This window comes from Zootoca vivipara, chromosome 1 (assembly GCF_965207765.1).
Source record: "Zootoca vivipara chromosome 1, rZooViv2.hap1.1, whole genome shotgun sequence".
Lineage (NCBI taxonomy): Eukaryota > Metazoa > Chordata > Lepidosauria > Squamata > Lacertidae > Zootoca > Zootoca vivipara.
In genome coordinates this window covers 68,902,748-68,922,563 of record NC_142582.1, presented here as the reverse complement: position 1 = coordinate 68,922,563, position 19,816 = coordinate 68,902,748, and the positions used below count along the sequence as shown (strand labels likewise).

Sequence of the window (19,816 nt, the reverse complement as noted above, 5' to 3'; positions counted from 1 at the left end):
ATGCCATCCAATATGGTATATGAATCCGCACACATAATTCCCTCCAAAGCCCATAATGAGAAGTCGAGCAGCTTCTTCATTTCAACAGCTCCTTTAGAAACAGCAGAGGCTAACAGTACAGTTAAAGCTAGCTAAAAGAAAAAAAAGGGGGGGGGGAGAGCCTGCCAAGCACAGCTGAAGTATGCAATGCTTGCTTTACTGAAAAAATACTTACCATGCTTGTTACCTGGATGCAACAACAAAAAGTTTGTTAAAATGCTTCTGTACAAGTGCAGTTTCTTAGCAAAATATGCTCTAGCACAATTAAAATTGTAAGGTGTTCCTAGTCATTTTGTACATAGAGTTTAACAGTTATTATTAATTTTCACCAAGGAACTGATTCATCAAAAGAAGAAAGGGACTAATTGTATTAATGCCTACCACGCTGATAAATTAAATGACCAGCTTGGCAGCTGTTAGGTCCCCATTTAAAAAGCTGTGGAAACTGCTGTAATAAAACTATTACAGGTTGCCTATTTTATGCTGGTTTGCTGGGGGTGTGGGCGGCAGGGGGAGCAGCTGCTCTCAGGGGTATCTCCCCTCCTACCCCCCCCCCCCCAAAATCCTGAGCAGAATTCAAGCAGAAACCTGATCAGGTGTTAATGCTTTGAGAAGCGACATTAACACCTGTGGACCCATCTGTAGCCTGCTCTTCCAGAGTCACAGGGGAACCGGCTGAGAGCAATATGGCTGCTGAAGAAACCCAGCTTTTAGCAGCAGCGGGGATGCCGTAGAGTGAGAAATCAACTTATTCAAACAATTATGCCAACTGCCTGACCTATTTTTTGACTCCTGAGGTTTTTGGGTCTCACATTATTATTCCAAATAGTTAGCAAGGAACTCTTCAGAGTGAAAAACAAAACAAAACTGCCTCTTTCGACCCGATTTATAACGATAAAAGAGGGACTCTGCTTTGTTTTCTTGTATCACAGGCACCACTCAGTGGCTGTACATCTGTTAGTGCCGTGGCTGGGCCAGTGGCACTCATGCCAGGAATGAAGCTTGGGGCTTCCACTCTGTAACCAGGCAGGGCAAGAGTGGCCCAGCTCAGAAGCTTCAGATTGCCTTCCAATTGGAGAAGCAATGTCACATGTCCATACAGTGGTACCTCGACTTATGAACGACTCAGCAACCGAATTTTTCGACTTACGAATGGGGGTAATGACCGCGCGCTTACGAATGTCTTGACATCCGAAAGAAAACTGCAGCGGTTTTAGATAGGGATTTTTCGACTTACGAATTTTTAGATAGGGTTACGAATTTTTCCGTTTCCAATGCATTCCTATGGGAAATCGCGTTTCCAATGGCGTTTTTCGACTTACGAATTTTTCGACCTACAAAGGTGCCTTCGGAAGAGATTAAATTCGTAAGTTGAGGCACCACTGTATTCCTTTTTCATTCCCGAAGAGAGCTTTGCTGCACAAGCATGTACAGACCCCAAGGGGCTATATAATTCATTTGTGGATCAATGAAACTGAGGTCAAGTGAAGGATTATATTATTCGAGAAATTTATAACAGCTGTTTTATCATTTATTTTAATTACATGCCATTGTATTTGAATTCCATTTAGTCAAAATTTAACAAATAGATATGTGCATATACATTTTATATCTATTTGCGTATGTTGGTTGTGAGTAGGGTAGAACAGCTAACATAACAGCAGAATGTACATAAAAAGTGTGTCCTTTTGGAAAGAAATTTTCTATTCAGTAGAATGAAAAATGGGGATGGGAGAATTTCTTACTTGTTTGGAGTCTTAAATCATTTCTTGTCTGAAGGAACCCCAGGCAAGGTGTGGTTTGTTTGTTCCAGAATAACTAGTGATCCACTATTATCTGGATTAAATGGCTAATTTGTAAAATAAAATATGATGTATAAAAAGGGCACATTCCAGCTTATTACGGGGCATGGATAGGACTAGGTAGCATTCAGGGTCTCTTCAAATCCTCTGGTTTTATTATGAACCCTACATAATGAAAAGGAAGCTTTACTTTCTCATATGCAGCTATTTCTGGGGTAACTCATAACAACTGATTAATCACACATTAAAATGCTACATGACAGTCTGAGCAGCTAGTGAAGAAGACTACATCCAATTAAAACTGGATGGGGAATTTAGGCAGGAAGATTAGTAGTAATTACTGAAACTGGAATTTGGCCAAGATACATGACTTAACACCCGTATTCTCCACCTCTGAGTGCACTGGGATCTTTAATGAACACAAGCGTTCCAAGACCTTGACTTCCTAAGAAAATGGGTGTGTGTTTCCACTGTCAGTTATGCTGGAGAAAATACGAAATGGCTTAATTGTAGACACACGGAATTATGCAGCCACTAAGCAAATGTGGAACAGAATTTGTTTAGAATAGTTTGCCTTCAATTGCCGTGATTGGTTTCTGGTGCTAGTAATGCTAACGTTATTTTCCTGTCGTTTACAGTATAGTGTTCCTTGGCTGACTCTCTTCTAGTATTGATCTTGGAAATCTTGGAAGAGGCAAGCATTCCCCCAAGGTGACCCTGAAATAGTCCTTGAATGTCTCTTGCAATACGTTCTTTTCCAGAAAGGGGGCAAGGCTTAATTTGCTTCCTCATTTTGTCCATTTTTGATCCATAAATTTCTGATCTAAATAGCAATAGTTAAATTCTTGACTAAACTGAGAGGTAGCTTTCATATTTAGACATACAGGGACCGTTGCAATACTGTTCCCCAAGAAAAATGATCGCCACCATTTATCTACATAGCCTTTGTTCCCTAAAAAAAAGTCACCCCTCCTACTTCTGGGAGAGAATTTGGAGGGTATCACACGTGAGGCACAGACTCCAATAAAATATGTGGATAGAGAAAGTGGTTTGTGGGCAATGTTCTCACATAAGTGACCAGAAGAGATGGGATGGATGCCTAGGCTGGGAAAAGCTGGTTAAAAAGAAAGAAAGCGGGTACAATCATACCTTGGTTCTTGAACGGAACGCGTTCCAGGTGTCTGTTTGACTCCCAGAACCATTCGAAAACCAAGGCTACAGCCAATCGGAAGACGTGGAAGACATTCAGCTTCTGAAAATCGTTTGAAAACCGGAACACTTGCTTCTGGGTTTCAATCGTTTGGGAGCCAATTTGTTTGGGAGCCAAGGCGTTTGAAATCCAAGGTACACTGTAGACCCAATGTCATTGCCTTTCTGTCCAAGCTGTTGCCTCTGGTTTGGCTCCATCTGTAAACTCCACTCCACTCCACTCCACTCCCTGTGCTCTCCAAATTTGTGATGTGGGGTTTCTATGTGCACAAAGTGGTACACACAGGGATTTTTCTGTGAGATCTGGAAGCCTAATCATGCAGGGTTCCTGATGATAGGAAAGGGTCTACAAACAGAGAAACCCCATTGCTACCATTTGCCCGATGCACAAAGGTCAGGCGGTGGGGGTCTTCTGCCACGATCCTGCTCTCTTTCCCACCTGTTTCCCCTACGTGTGAAGCCAAACATAAGAAAGGGCTTGTGAAGAAAGTGAATGAGCACCAAGTCTGAAAAAAATCTTAAAAGATTTATTTGAAAATGAATGGTTATGAGTGGCCAACTGCATGAAAAATAGAGTGGTGATGAGCGTCACAGATGGGAGTAAGCAGAACAGCAGGGACAATTGTATGCATGTGGACAGAAAGAAAGGAGGATGCTGGGCAAGTAGGGGCTATAAAGAAGGTTCTTGGAAACAGGGGTGATCTTTGGTTCAGAGAGAGGGTTTCTGCTCATTGAGATGTACCAGTTGTGGCCAGTTCGTAAGCAGTGACTAAACACAACAGCCCTCTCCCCATTGTATGTCTCCAGTATAGTCAGAGTTCTATTGCCTCTGTAACAGAAAGTGTCATTTAGTGATTATGGTGGATAGCCACAGATAAGACCTGCACTCCACAAATTTATCTCATTCCCTTATAAAGCTATTGCCACATTGTGTGGCAATGAACCCCATAAGCAATTTATGCACTTTGTGAGTAATTGCTCTGTCTGCCACACATACTCAACAAGAATTTTCATTGGGTGATCCCAAATTCTAAGGTTATGAAGGAGCATAAGTAAAATGCATCTTGATCCATCTCTTCTTCTCATTATGTAATTTTATAAAACTTGCTTATGGCTCACCCTTTCATCTTTTTTTTATTCTGAACTACAAAACACAATGCACCCTGAGCAAAGGCTAAAGGGAAGGCAATCCACCTTACTGAGAATTTTGGTTGCTCTTGCAGGGTCAGACAAAGTAGCTGTACATGATAAAAGGGGAGGGGAGGTGGGGGCATGTGTGCAAAATACAAAAAGAGCTTTGGGGCGAGGAAAACTGGAATCAAAGTGCTTGTGCAGAGCACAAAGTGCTGATGGTCATGCATTCCACAAAACTCTTGAGGCTGCATGTGTTATGAAGCTGAGTGTAATATGTTCATGATTAATAATTTTATTGTTTACTACTTTGTTTACTACCGGTACTTGTTTTCAAGTTGCAAGCCATTAGAGAACATTAATAGATTTGGGATATATTAAAATTAAATGTAAGCCAACATTTACATTTGTTCCCTCCCAACTCTACAATTCTATTATATCTTTTAATGAATCAGAGCCCTGTGTTTCCTTGAGTGCCAATTGGTTTTGAAGCAAATGCCATAAAAGATTTAACATGCTGGCCATGTTACATCCATCATAGTTTAGTTTGCTGTATACAAACATCTGTAAGCCTCTGACTAGCACCCTTCCCTCCTTCTCATTTTCTGGTTTGGAAGAGTTTGGAAACTGCTGCTTCCATTTTTTGCTTAGCCATAGCTTTAAAAAAACTAAACTAAACTAAAGACAAACATGATGTCCAAATGTGGCCAATCGGTACAAGTCATTCCATTTTTAAAAAACCTGTGATAAAACAGGTTGGAATGGATTTTTTAAAGGCAAGAAATCAGCAACTTTTGTTCATAATCTGTTCTAAAATTAATGTACACTTAGAAATAATTCATTGAGCCTAAGCAACCTACTCAAAATGATTTCGTATCCCAGGGAAATGAAAGAGATATGCAATATAACTTTTCAAAATATATTCTTGGTATAATTAAAAGAAGGGATAATATGCATTTTTAAAAAATCAACAGCATAAATTATGTGGTATTAGATATTTTCATTAAAACCTACATAGACATCTAACAAAACGTTACTTTAAAAAATGTTCAGGCAAAGAAGCTGCAATTTGCTCTTAAAATGAATTTTACAGTAAAGCATGAAATACTAGCATAAAGCAGTTTTCTAATAAGTAATTTTACAAATCTTAGTTCTGCATTTAGACTGTATTGATTAGAATAACCTCTGAAATTATTTGCTGAAACTAAAAAAAACAAACCATGGAAGTATACAATTGTACTGGGCAAAAGACAGTTGAATAATTGTAGCCATGATCTCCAATTTGCTTATTATTAGAGAAGACAGTAGTAAATACAAAAGCCAGCTATTTCAGCCAGGCAATAGCTAATGCTAAAAGAGAACCCACATTCAAAGCTATTCCAACTTGCTGCCTAATGAGGAGCAATTAATCCATCTTATTGTATCTCAAAATGCAGAAGACTTCATTCACATCAAAGGGAATTTTTGAAGGCTTTTATCATTGTTCATTTATTAAAAACAAGAAAAAGAAAAAGGCTATATAGAGCTATCTTTAGCATCCTAACTGTCAACAGTATTTTCTTTTTACATGCAGGCAGCACGGAATGTACACTAATGGATTTTAAAGCACCACATACATGCAAACTGTAGGCATTTTTAATTATTATTTTTTTGCTTCCTTTAATGAATTTCAAGCTTACATGCTAATGAATACTGGAAATCAAAGCCAAAGATATTGTTATATCTAGGACAAAATATTCTTTTAATATCCATACACCTGCTCAGATCTTTTGCGGAGAGATATCCACACCTATTTCCCCCCAAGTATGAAACTGTTCCAATGTTTACAGAAGTAACACATTATGGCACACCAATGCAAAAGGAGGAGTTGTGACATTTCCTAGTTTTAGTGGTATTCTCTTTCTGAACTATCAAAATGGCTATCACAAACACTGAGGAAGTTTCCATCACCTATGGAAGGAAACATTTTCAAACTTGGATTAGAATGTGTATACTTCTCCAGACTATATATGGGGTATTTCAGAGGTGTTTCCCACAGCAATATAGGGCAAGGACAACCATGTGTCCCTTAAGACTCAAGTTCATGCACCTAGAAACCATCCTCTCCAGTATGAGCCTAAAGGTACAGTTGCTACCATATTAAAGCACTTCTAGAAATTGCTTGTTTGAATGTATATTTACTAAAAAGGCATTCAAACTGGCTGTATTCTTCTTGATTATTAAGGCAAAATATGTAGTCAGGCCACACTCTGATTTTAACCCTGTTATCCCACAGTCTTTTGTGGGCAATTGGAGTCATTCCATTTGTGGGCAGGACCCAGGTGGCACTGTGGGTTAAACCACAGAATCTAGGGCTTGCTGATCAGAAGGCCGGTGGTTCGAATCCCTGCAATGGGGTGAGCTCCCGTTGCTCGGTCCCAACTCCTGCCCACCTAGCAGCTCGAAAGCACATCAAAGTGCAAATAGATAAATAGGGACCGCTCCGGCGGGAAGGTAAATGGTGTTTCCGTGTGCTGCTCTGGTTCGCCAGAAGCGGCTTTGTCATGCTGGCCACATGACCTGGAAGCTGGCTCCCTCGGCCAATAATGTGAGATGAGCGCGCAACCCCAGAGTCAGTCACGACTGGACCTAATGGTCATGGGTTCCTTTACCTTTAAGTCTGTATTTAAGCCATTTATCATTTGGCCTTTGGTTTTTATATTCTGGGACTTGACCTCATCCATTATGATGCTTGGGCAACATATCCTTGAATTTCTGCTTGTGCAACAGGACTTGCCTACCTCTGCTTCCCTGGATCCTGGAACAAATGTAGGAATTGTGGAGGGGAGGACAGAAGGGGAAGTCCCATTGTGCAAGTATAAATCCTTGTGATGATGAGAGGCACCACTTAGTACTACCTGGGACAAACCCCAATGGTTTCCATCATTTCTTCATTTGCCCTTCGATACTGGGTTGCAACTCCCACAGAACCCAGCAGCTGCCCATAGAAAAGCACTTGGAACAGCTGGAATCTTCCCTGCCCCCCTGCAAGACGAGCTTGTTTCAGTGCACATGTGGATTGGACCTGATGGCTATGTGACAAGGTATGGCCTATCGAGCATCATATGTCTGGACTTGTGTTAACTGAGATGGCAACTGTTGGATGGGCCACTTCTGTTTACATGCTGTTTTTCCCTTGGGTATCATAACTAGAGAGGATGGGTTTGCTGTTTCCCTCCTTGATTCTGTTTCTCTCCACACCTAAGGTAAGGGTTTTCCATATCTGCTTCAGTGGCATTTCTAGAGTTCCTAGATCCCCTGAAGCAAGGATGTTGAAGCTGCACGTAGCCGTGCTCATAGAACATGGCACATACAGGGAACAGTATGCTGCAGGATCACATCACTAGCAACACTGCGATGTTCAGCAGATCTGAAAAAGCCCACACAGATACAAATAAAGTCTGAACATGGGCCGTTATTGTGAATAGATTCTATTCAGATCTTCTGCGGGACATAAAATATCATAAATTGGAGAGCAACACTTGATCCCACTGCCCTCATGCATTATTCTGTCTGACTGCCTGATGCCAAGTGAACAATGCACTAGTTGAACAGTCATCATCTGTCAGAAATGGTGACAGTTCAGACTTATCGAATTCAGAATACAGATTTGCCCAGTTTTTAACATTTTGCTGTATGACTCAAATTGTATCTCCCTGAAGACATACTACAGCTCAGAATGCAAACTACAGTTCTGCACATGTGCAGAATAAGCTTTTAGCACAAGAATATTTTCATCCCTCGTCATGGTGGCCTCTGCTTCATACAGAAGCTTGAAGAGGAAGTCAAAACTTGTATGAGACTTTGCATCTTCACAGAAAGCCAAAATCTCTATCTTCTCTGATTTTACAAAGTAATTGAATAGGTTTGATCATATCTTGGCTGATGTGTCCCAAAAGAACTGCAAGGGGAAACTACTCCTTAGAAGGACTGGTAGTGCAAGAATAAATGTACTCCGTGTTCCTCCTGGTGCAGCAGGCAGACTGAGAGTAGGCACTGCTACCTCAATCTCCCACCTAGTCTGCATCAACTCGGGAAGAGGCTTGGTACAATTAGCTGTGTGCCGTTTCTAGTACTGTGCTGGAACTGTCATTCAATTTCTCAAAAGTTTTCTTTCCCTAAGAATGAAGCTTCTATTCCCCCCCCCTTCTCAATGCATTTTTAAATTCCTGTATGCATAGCTGCCAAGTTATCCCTTTTTTTAAGGGATTTTCCCTTATGCTGAATAGGCTTCCTCGTGAGAAAAGGGAAAACTTGGCAGCTATGTGTATGTGGAGAGATCTGATCTTGAGTTATCCTTCAGCAAGGTGGCAGAGGTTTCTTCTTTACAATAAACATTTCCCCAGTACTTTGCAGCCTCCCTAGCTGCCTGCACTTCCTGATCTCAAAAAGCCCCTTGGGAAGAGTTACCTCATGACATCTTCCCTGGACTTTAATTGAAGCCAGCAGAACCCAAGAAGGCTGCAGAGTGCAGAACAGTGGCGAGATTATTTGTAGAATGAAAGAAATGGCACTCACAAATGGTCCTTGGCAAATGTAAGGGCAAGCAAGAGGAAAATTTCACACTCTACCTATAGAATTTCACTGAAATTTTTATCTCCCAAGTTAATTTATCTCCCAAGTTAATTTTTTGGCACATCATTAGTTGCTACTACTTTCCACTTCTTCTCAAGCATAGGACAACCTGGGCTGAGTAAGACCTACTCAGTCACCAGAACTGTCTGTCTGAATTTGGGAGATGGCCTCACACTTTCCCTCTCCTGCCCCTACCACATTCTTCTGTTGTGTTTGCATACACTGTGCTGACATAATAAAAAAGAGAGCCTATGCTTGCAGCTCCCCTACAATAGAATCTCATGAAGCAAGTTCTACTCCACAAAGTCAAAGACATCCTATAGTCAAGGAAATGCTGGATAGCCCAGTTCCATTGTTATAATTATGATAGCACTGATGAGGATGACAGCGAGAGAAAGTACAAAACTCATACCAACTCCCAAAATCATAATGGATTCTGTTCTGGCAAACCATCTGACTTTGCCCTCTTGTCCATTTCTTCCTTAAGGACCATATACATAATTTCTACTTCACATGAAATAATATATTTTGCATGGATGGAGTCACTGCCCCTTCATAGATTATTATTATTATTATTATTATTATTATTATTATTATTATTATTATTATTATCATCATCATCATCTATCCTTTTCCATAAAAAGATCTCCTAATTATTTCTTCACTGTAGCGGCAAGGAAACTCGAGAGCAAGACTTGTGTTAATCAGTGGTTAATTTTCATCAGTGCCTGGTCGCCCAAAGCACATTTTACTGCCGCAACTTGTCTCTTTGCGCTGAAGTACATGCTGACATTGTGGGAGTGGCAGAAATTATTACTCGACAGATGTATCAGCAGATTCTTTCAGCAAATTCCATGGAACCAGTGCATTCAACAGAAAACATCACTAAATTAAATTCAGTGGAAAGAGAGAGAGAGAGCCCACCAGGAAAAAAGACTTGCAGGTATCATTGGTGTTTACTTTGCTGCCTTGCTCTGCACAAAGCTTCATCGTCATACAGGCGGTAACAGCAATAAAAAATACAGTGGTACCTCAGGTTACAAACACTTCGGGTTACAAACACTTCGGGTTACAAGCTCCACTAACCCGGAAGCAGTACCTCGGGTTGCAAACTTTGCCTCAGGATGAGAACTGAAATTGTGCGCTGCCGGCGCGGCAGCCCCATTAGCGAAAGCGCACCTCAGGTTAAGAACAGTTTCAGGTTAAGAATAGACCTCCGGAACGAATGAAGTTCATAACCCGAGATACCACTGTAAGTTCAAATTTAAAAGTGGTGCAATTTTAAATATTTTAGGTGTGGGTAAGAAACACACCTGGGTGGTTTTCCTGCATGGGAGAATTGCAACCTTTTAATCCTAAGAATAGGCTCTTTGGTAGAAATCGAAGCAGGCAGCCTATACTAACAAATGTCTGACTTCAGTTCCACAAAGGAATCTGCGGGTGCCCACTATTAATTTAGCACATGGTGTCAGTACACGGCTTAATTTTCTAAACAGGAGCTAAGATGCCTAATTTTAGCCATTTGATAGTTTTAGTCTGAAAATGCTACAGCCTTCTGTATCGTTGCACCTTGGGTTAAGAAGCAGTACTTTCAGAATTCTCTTGGTTCTTCACCAACCGCGACTGCTCAGCCAGCACAGCTCACAAGCCAGCCACCAACAGCCATACAAGCTTGCCAGCATGCTGCCCACAGCATATTGAAAACCCAAAGCTCCTGACAAGTAGGACAGTTACAAAGCCAGGCCTGTTATTTACATATTGCAGTTCCAGGATTGCGGCAAGCAACATCCACAGTGTTTACCACTTAGGGCAGCATAATCATTTTCTGAAATGCTTTTTGCTTTCAAGTGACTTTAGACAAAACAAAAACAAACAAAAAAGCTCAGCGAAAAGACAGACAAACATTAGTATGATCTCAGATGAGATGATAGTCAAGAAGATGCTATAGTTTACTGAAAAATTAAAACAAAACAAAAAAAAACCACCCCAAACCTAACAACTGAACATTCAGGGATTTTTTAAATGTAAAAATCTGGCAATGGAAGCATTTTTTAATCACTTCGTTATTCCCCTCAGAAATCAGAAAATGGGGGTGGGGTCATCACTCTTAAAGTTTAAGGGAAGCAATTGATATCTTCCCCTAGGTTATGCAATTTAGGAAACTACAAAGATAAAACTATTCAAAAAGCCCAATTCTACAGATGTTTTCTCAAAAATAAGTCCCACTGTGCTTAGTGGAGTTTACTCTCCAATATGTGACTTTAGGATCACAGTCAAATTTACACAAATGGGACTTCCCCTTTCTTTTCCTCTCCTCTTTGAAACAGATGGGGAGACCTGAGACTGGATCTCACCCAAAGGGCGTAACTCAAAGTTAATCACTTCTAAGTCCCATTGATTTCAAGCCGAGAGCAGATGCCGAACTCTCCCACTGAAGCCAATGAAAGTGCTTCACTTTGAGTGAATCATAGCTAGAGTAAACATTTTACTTTGGGTAACAAGTGATTTTAATGTAGATGTGGCAAATTAGAATCTCCGGAAATCACAGACAAATGCAAAATAGGCTGAGGTAGGATAGGAATCTAATGCTGATCAGAAAACGTGTATTTGTTTGTTTATTTATTTATTTTAAAATCCCTGCAAGTATTTTTAAAATCCAGATAACAAGGGGGGTGGGGAGGGAAATGTACCATCTCAGTTATCAAACTGCAGCTGCATGTGTGTGCACATACAAAACTCCTATTTAACTGCAATGCTTTTAGTACAAACACTAAGTTAATGTGGTTTTTTTGTTTAAAAAAGAACCTTTAAAAAAGGAGTACACATGCACACAGCAAGTAACATTTTTGGAGGCTGTTTAAAAAAAATAGAGAGAGAGAGAGAAGCCAGTGCAGAAATCAGCGAAGGGAAGAGATTAAACACAAAGAAATGTAAACAGCCACCACATGCAAGGAAACTAGGTTACAAGAATCACAGCACCAGGCATTCACCGATCACCAGGGAAAACAGGAAGTGAAAGGCATAGCAACCACAAGCCCAAAAGCAGAAAAGCGCATACCTTCAGCTTGGAATGAAAATCACGAGATTTCCTTCTGGCAAGAACCTGAATGTGACTAGACACCTGCAGGGTAGGGGAAGGGAGGGAAACAAAGGAAAAGCCTGTAACCATGGAGATGAAAAGCCCCCTACAACTGGGCAAGCCAAACGTACCTTAATGGCGGCTTGAATTTCTCGAACTTTCTTCCTTGCTAAGACCTGTATGTGACTAGACACCTACATTGTTCAGAGTTATAAAAGAAAAAGGGAAAAAAGAATAAAAAAGAAAACACAAAAGAACACAAAAAATCAAACATCTGTTTTTCTTTTTAAAATAAAAAATAAAATAAAAAAGTTTGTTTGGGGAAGTTATTTGCATCTTCAGTAAGCTTTGCTGTTAAGAGAAGACATTCCCAGCCACACACCACGCTTTTAGCAGAGTTTACTGCTCATCACTGCAGTGACATGATTAAGAGGAAAACATTTTGGACTACTTGATTTATTTTTCTGACAGAGAGAAACTAGGACGTTGCCTACTGCTAAAGACTGCATGCTCTTTTCTTAAAACCTTTTCAACTACAGTCTTTGTAGTAAAGCATGCCTTATGGATAAACATTCACAGATTTTTTTCAAAACAAATGTTTGCTTAATATCAGATAAGACTATATAAAATTTAAGGACAAGCAGAGTGCCAAGAAAGTTGTATTTTGATGTATTCAATCGCTCTTAAGTTTCGTTGCAATTAATTAAGGAATACCCAGTTTCAAATGGAACATGAATGAATATTGCATATACAAATACTGCAGTCATAATTGTGGAGCAAAACTATCTTTGCTAGATTATGGCTACAATAGAAGCATGACAAACTTTGTAAGCAATTTATCTCATGGTCAATTTCATGTCATTATTCCGCACTAAACCAATGGAGGAGGAGGGGAATGTTATGTCAAATACAGAACACTGGGCTCAGCTAGACTGGTAAAGGACTACTGTGTTTATCACATTTTTCTCCTACCCCATGCAATGAAACCAAGAAACATTAAAAATCTAATGATTGCACCTCTCCCCATCTCAATGCTCATATAAAACATCTTCCCAGAGCACAAACTGTCTACCACCAAAAGAAACTTTCAGAAACTTCACCCAAAAGGCAGTCAGATAATTGGCTGGAATGACATGGAAGTCACTACCTTTATAAATACTTCCTCAGAATCACACATAAAAGATACTAATGGGAGTTATTATATCCCACATCTATTCATTAGAGGGATATTTTGTATTACCAGTGTAATTATACAGAGTAATTTCATAGCTATAGGTTTTGCATCAGGCAGACTCGCAGCCACAGCACAATCTAGTTCTGGGACACAATTCTTACCCTTTATAGACAATCTGTATTATTGGATTATTTATTAGTACTGTATATATTTAATCTTAATGCTCCAGGAGCCCTTTGGTGTGCACTTGCATAATTTCCACACAAGTAGGCTTTCCTGCTGAATTCAGTTTGAGGGGTTAACACACGGAATATGTGGCACCTGATGAAATCAGTTGAGAAAATCCTGTGTGTGTGTGTGTGTGTGTGTGTGTGTGTGTGTGAGAGAGAGAGAGAGAGAGAGAGAGAGAGAGAGAATTTGTATTCCTGTAAACTAGAGGAGTCCATGGAATCTGGCTCAGTTCTGTTCCACACCAATTTGACTTAAATGTGTTTTCTAAATGAAAATGCAGGGACTTGGCACTTTCCTAGCTATACCAACACTAATCAGGTAAGGTGGAGATCAATGATTGTAAAAAAAGAGGAAGTCTTCATATGTAAAATGTCTCCATTATAATCCCTAAATTCTGTTCTCTCTCCACTTCAGTTAGAAGCCCTGTTCAGTACCCTTTGGGAATTGGTGCAGCCCAGTGGCAAAGCATATACTTTTTGCATGCAAAAGATTCCAGGGTCAATTTCTCTCCAAGTAGGGCTGGGAAAAGGCACCACCAGTCAATGTAGACAATACTGCACTAGCTGAACGAATGATCTGACTTGCTGAGAAGCAGCTTCTTTTATTCTGAATAGAAAAACTAAGTTTACATATGACTGATGCAAATACTGGCTCAATTCAGACATTACACCAACACAAACCAGAGGCTGAGCTTCCAAATATACAGTGGTACCTCGGTTTAAGTACACAATTGGTTCCAGAAGTCTGTACTTAACCTGAAGCATACTTAACCTGAAGCGAACTTTCCCATTGAAAGTAATGGAACGTGGATGAATCCGTTCCAGACAGGTCCGCGGAGTACTTAAACTTAAAGTACTCAAACCGAAGCGTACTTAAACCGAGGTATGACTGTATAGGTGAACTATAGTTCACAGCTATTTGTGTAATTTCATTCTCCTTCCACTCTGTGCAGTCTTTAGTTGCAGCAACAATGGTTTATAAATGGAGATACCACTCCAAACTATAGTTGGCAAAAAACCATGATTTCCATATTTCCATTGGGCCCGCTGGTTCACAAATGATGGCTTGTTGATTTAACTAAGCTATAGTTAAACCTTCTCAACCATGGTTGGCACGGTATCTGAACTGACCATAAATAAGACAAATGGAACACAACTGTTACTTATCCACGGAAAAGACTAAGTGCTGAGTGATGCTAATGTTGCCTTTTAGTCTCTTATGAACTCTGATGCAAATTCTTCAAAGCCATGTGCATCTCTTGCCTGATTGGGGATGTCATGTCTGATAGGAAATTTAAATGTTACTTGTGAAAACTACCTAAAGCTTTAAAAAATAATAATACACAAAATACCACATCCAGTTCTGTAAGGAAAGCAGACAGTTGTTGTTGTTTTTAAGCCTGCAAATTACCTGCAGGTAACAGCTTATCCAAGAAACACAAATAACATTGTAGGTTGGGTTACTAGTCTGTCTTTTATGGTTGCTTGCCCCTCATTTTTGTTGCTGCTTGCCTAATATTCACTGTACTTAGATGTCACCAGCAAAAAATACAATTTGTTGTTGTTTAGTCGTTTAGTCGTGCCTGACTCCTCGTGATCCCATGGACCAGAGCACGCCAGGCACTCCTGTCTTGCACTGCCTCCCGCAGTTTGGTCAAACTCATGTTCGTAGCTTCGAGAACACTCTCCAACCATCTCGTCCTCTGTCTTCCCCTTCTCCTTGTGCCCTCAATCTTTCCCAGAATCAGGGTCTTTTCCAGGGAGTCTTCTCATGAGGTGGCCAAAGTATTGGAGCCTCAGCTTCACGATCTGTCCTTCCAGTGAGCACTCAGGGCTGATTTCCTTCAGAATGGATAGGTTCGATCTTCTTGCAGTCCATGGGACTCTCAAGACAAGAGTCTCCTCCGGCATCATAATTCAAAAGCACCATTACAATTATTTCACTATAAATAAGTAGATGCGTATACCACTGGCATTTGGCCATTTCTTCCCTTTTTTTCCTGACCCTGACCTCGATCAGCAGAATCACATAGCAACCCCTGGAAGAGAATCTTGTGTGCATTCATTTGTATTAGAGTCATTGCAGAAAAGTAATCTACCCAAATCTCTTGCCTACATTCCTGTACCAACCAGTCCCAACAAGAATGTATATCCTGCAGTGCCAAAATCTGATATATCTGACCTATGTAGCAACCTTGCTAATGTCCAAATAAATGACCTCTGGGGACACATTTGTACAGCCCTCTTCTTAAGACTTGCCAACTTTATTATTATTATTATTATTATTCTGAGCGCAGGAAATTTTCAAAACCTCCAAATTGCAGGAACCATAAGTGGAAAATATTAAATTTCCTACTTTAAAAAGTGGGTCAACAAATCATAGTTGCACAAATAGGCTTGAAATATCTGTGTGTCTTCGGTGATCAAAATCCTTTTACAAACCTCATATTTTTATTTTTAAGCATGTTTTAGGAAATCTTGCAGGTGGGGTTATTATAAAAACAAGGCTAAGTGAGACAATAAACATCAAAAGGCGAGGGTGATCCCTACTTGAAAATGAAATAGATGCGAAACTATGTTGATGTACATATGTAAATGAAGAATGTTCCATAATCTCTGATGAAAGATATTACAAGGGAATACAAAGTTACGAGCTCCAGGTGAAGCAAGACAACCCCTTCATAGTTTCTGTGTCTCTCTTGGAAGTTGTAATGCATACCAAGCTTTGTCACCTCGGCACATAAATGTACTTTGCATTACTTTCCTGTGGCATAAAAATGTGAGACAGCAGCTAAAACTCTAATAATTCAACAGGCTTCCACAGCTTGCACAGCAATATAAGTAGCTGGAGGAGGTAGATCAGCTTTTTAAAAAAGAATCCCAAATCACACCTCATGCAGAGACAGATGTGGGTTCTTGGTCCCATATCCTCCTCTAGATCTTCCATGGAATCCAAAGCCTCCATTTGCCTATTCTTTCATTACTAGCTAGTTTTCAATTCTCTGTCCCATTGGTTTAAAAGAAACCCTTTCTGCCAATCCTGCTTGGATACACTTTCAACATCAAGAAAGAGACATATGAGATACAATTAAGCGTCTCTTAGCAGGTTCTGGGGACATTCTTCTTTGTCTGGAGAAATTCCAGTTGTAACTTGCTAATCATGGGGTAAACTTCCTGCTTTTTCTTGCTCCTTTGTCCTGAGACAACATGAGGCTGTCCCTGTTTGAAATGGCTAGAACAAAGGACTTTGGGAAACCGTCTCAAGTTTGGATCTTGCATGGCCTACAAACTGCGTGAATGACTTTACCTAAGAAAACATGCAATTTGCTACCCTTTGCTATAAAGCATTCTGTTCCTAAAGGATTTCCTGAAATATATTTGGATGACTTTAAAACGACGTGTTTTTATATTGTATTTTTATGCTGTGAACTGCTCTGAGAGCTATGGATGAAGGGCAGTATACAAATTTAATAAAGAACATAAATAAAAATAATAATGCACCTTGAAATTTGTCAGCCTCACAAAGTCACCACAAGATCCCTGTTACCACTTTTGCTCCCCAAATATTATTAGGATTCTTCTCATAAGAGCAATTTAATAACGCCTTTGTGTCAGAAGGAAGGATTTGATTTTGGCAGTCCAGATGAGGGTTTTGTAGGTTTTTGCCCTTTGCGAGCCAAATGAATGGGCTGGGAGGACAGGAGCAGCTGAAGAAAACACAACTATGTCCCATCATAGCAACTCAGTAATTTATTCTTAAATTAATTGATTAATGCATCCAACAGATTTCTATAAAGATAGGGCGTATGACTGCAAGCATACGGTGTGCTTAAGGAAGTTGTCACTGAAGTGATGAATGGCAACAAGCAGCAGTATTTCTTAACACAAACTCAATACATTGAAAAAAGCAAGGCAGGAACTAACAAGAGCTGAAGCAAAGGCAGCCACTGCAGCCAAGACTGCTACATTCTGTCATTCATTGACATGCACAGTTTTTATCCTGCAGGATTTCCTTACCTGTTTCCTGGTCCGTGTCTTTCCCGTTCTAAGTTTGATGTATCTGGCTATCAGTTCATTCCTACCTGAAACAAATACAGATTTACAATGAAGAACAAAAACAGAAATTCAGCATGGAGGTATAAATGCGAAGAGCTGCACAACTAAAAAATACAGATCAGCAACAAGTATTATGTGCATTTTAAAAATGGATCAGGTCCTGTGCCCAAAAATTGTATTTTCAAATGAAATAGCACAAGCAAGCTGGCATGTGGAATGAAGAGACTGAGGAAAATAGCTTAGTGACTGAGCCACAAGAGAATTCTCTTGCAAAAGCAGTTGCAAAATTCAGCAACATTCTGGGAGGCAATGACAATCTGATTGTAGAAAACTGCAATACTTTTAGAATTTTAAACTAAATTATTTTAATGGCTAACATGAGCTAAGTCAAAATAAGTAGGGGAAATAACCTGTGCTTTCTTCTTCCATCTCTCCCCTGACTCAGAAACGTCACAAAATACTAGATATGTACCGGTATTGAGAAAAATAAAGCAAGCATCACACTTGTGTGGGATTGTACCTAGGAGACTGGCAGAGGACCACAGAGGTCATCTCAAGCCCCTCCTCTCCACAACAGAAGAGTTAAATGACATAAGGACATTCAAATAAATATGGCATCTCCCCAGTTCATTCAATCGATTTACTTTTCTCTTTGACAAATGTATGGCGTGGTGTGAAATATCACTGTGTTTTCCCAGTAGCAAAGCCCTGGCTACTGTTTGCCCAAAATGTTTCTATTTGAAAACCACCAACATGTATTCTGTGTTTGGATTCTTGCAAAATACTAGAGTCAGAGATGGTTGGGCAGCGTTCTCAAAGCTACTAACACGAGTTTGACCAAACCGTGTGAGGCAGTGGAAGAAAAGGAGTGCCTGGCATGCTCTGGTCACGAAGACTCGGACACGACTAAACAACAACAACAACGAGTCAGGATTCTTATAATCAAGTGTAGGAAGAGTGACTACAGGACTTATAAACTGCTGCTCATTGGATCATCCACAGCAAACAAGAAACCTTTTGTGAACTGGAAGAGAGTCTCTTAGTCCATCAGTAGGCTTCAAATGACTTTCTGTGGGCGGACAGGCTAGTGGCTGAGCAAATAACTTGTGTGAACTTGTTGGCAACACTGGTGACAACTGTGCTGTTTCAAAATATAACACCATACGTTTCTGTGTGCTTTTGACTCCGCTCCTCCGTTTTCTCCTTCCTAACAGGATGATATTATTAGTCCACAGAGGTGATTAAGATTTAAACAACCCCAGCTTTCCAGTACCGCCTTCAATCAGTTTGGATTCTCAATATGATCTAGCTCTGTGGTACAGCCGGAGATTATGATGGTATGCTTGTTTGTGGCTATTCTGTTACAGAAATCCATCCTGTCCGAGATTTCTAGAGTATATCCTGTTATTATTTCAGCCTCTTGATTTCAAGATATTTTCTTTAAAAACTCAACAGACCTAATTGTGTCAGGTGCTGCAGATCATCAGACTATATGCTAGTTTTGTTTAAATGCTCAGATGAGTAAAGTTCATTATATGTTCCACATTCTTTATCACCATCACATGCCTGTTCTTGGGTAAGCAGGACTATCCTATTCTCTCCCAGCGCAGTGGTCATGTAATGAAAGGGCGGCAGACATCTGGTTTTTAGGATCCCTGAGAACCTGAAGATATAGCAACTGGAGCCAGGTGCAAAAGATATGCATGCAGAATTTTTTTTTTTAAAAAAAATAATTGCCTGGGGATTTCATTATAGAGTCCCAGAGTTAAACTGAATTAAAAGTCTTTCCACATAAAGTCCACTCTTGGTTACCCTCCCCATCTTGATTTCAACAGTATTTTCTTTGGAGGGTTGGGTGGTCTTTTTGTTGTTGAGAGTCAGAGATCCTTGATGATCCGTTTCAAAACATTGTGCTTCCTTCCAATTCTATGATTCCATCTAGAAGTCTATAACTAGATCAGGCATGGCCAAACTTGGCCCGCCAGCTTTTTTGGGACTACAACTCAAATCATCCCTAGCTAACAGGACCAGTGGTCACGGATGATGGGAATTGTAGTCCCAAAACAGCTGGAGGGCCAAGTTTGGCCATGCCTGAACTAGATCCTTATATACCTTCTGCCCATCCCTCATGTAAGACCAACTGGTTGCTATGAGAGAGGCTAAAAAAATCACTACAGTCATACCTCTGCTTACGTATCCCTCTGGATGTGTAAACTTTGGGTTGCGAACGCGGCAAACCCAGAAGTGTATACTTCCGGGTTTCGCCCCGCACGCGTGCACAGAAGGGCGCCTCCAGTTATGAAGTTTTCGGGATGCGGCCGGGCCTCCAGAATGGATCCCATTTGTAACCGGAGGTACCACTTTACCACACACCTGCGTCTTGAGGAGATCCTTCTGCTGCTCCCCTGCTTCATATCCAGAGGAACAAAGTATTCTCTTGGTGTTAAGAGGTTATGTTTTTGTTTTTGTTTGTTTTATCCTA

General features: G+C 40.3%; 1 protein-coding gene across 13 annotated transcripts in view; it reads right to left on the bottom strand.

Moving 5' to 3' along the window:
- Window positions 1–19,816, bottom strand: part of TEAD1 (TEA domain transcription factor 1) — a 171,737-nt gene that overhangs the window by 29,789 nt on the left and 122,132 nt on the right. For 5 of the 13 annotated variants that reach the window (XM_060275573.2, XM_060275574.2, XM_060275582.2 and 2 more), the window contains 3 exons: window positions 17,296–17,360; window positions 12,006–12,068; window positions 11,854–11,916 (listed from right to left, as the gene is read on the bottom strand). In XM_060275573.2, the coding sequence (XP_060131556.1) occupies window positions 11,854–11,916; window positions 12,006–12,068; window positions 17,296–17,360 (191 nt within the window). Of the gene's footprint in view, window positions 1–214; window positions 318–11,853; window positions 11,917–12,005; window positions 12,069–17,295; window positions 17,361–19,816 lie in introns of those variants that run through there. The other 8 variants (XM_060275591.2, XM_088667535.1, XM_035118849.3 and 5 more) reach the window with 7 other exon arrangements.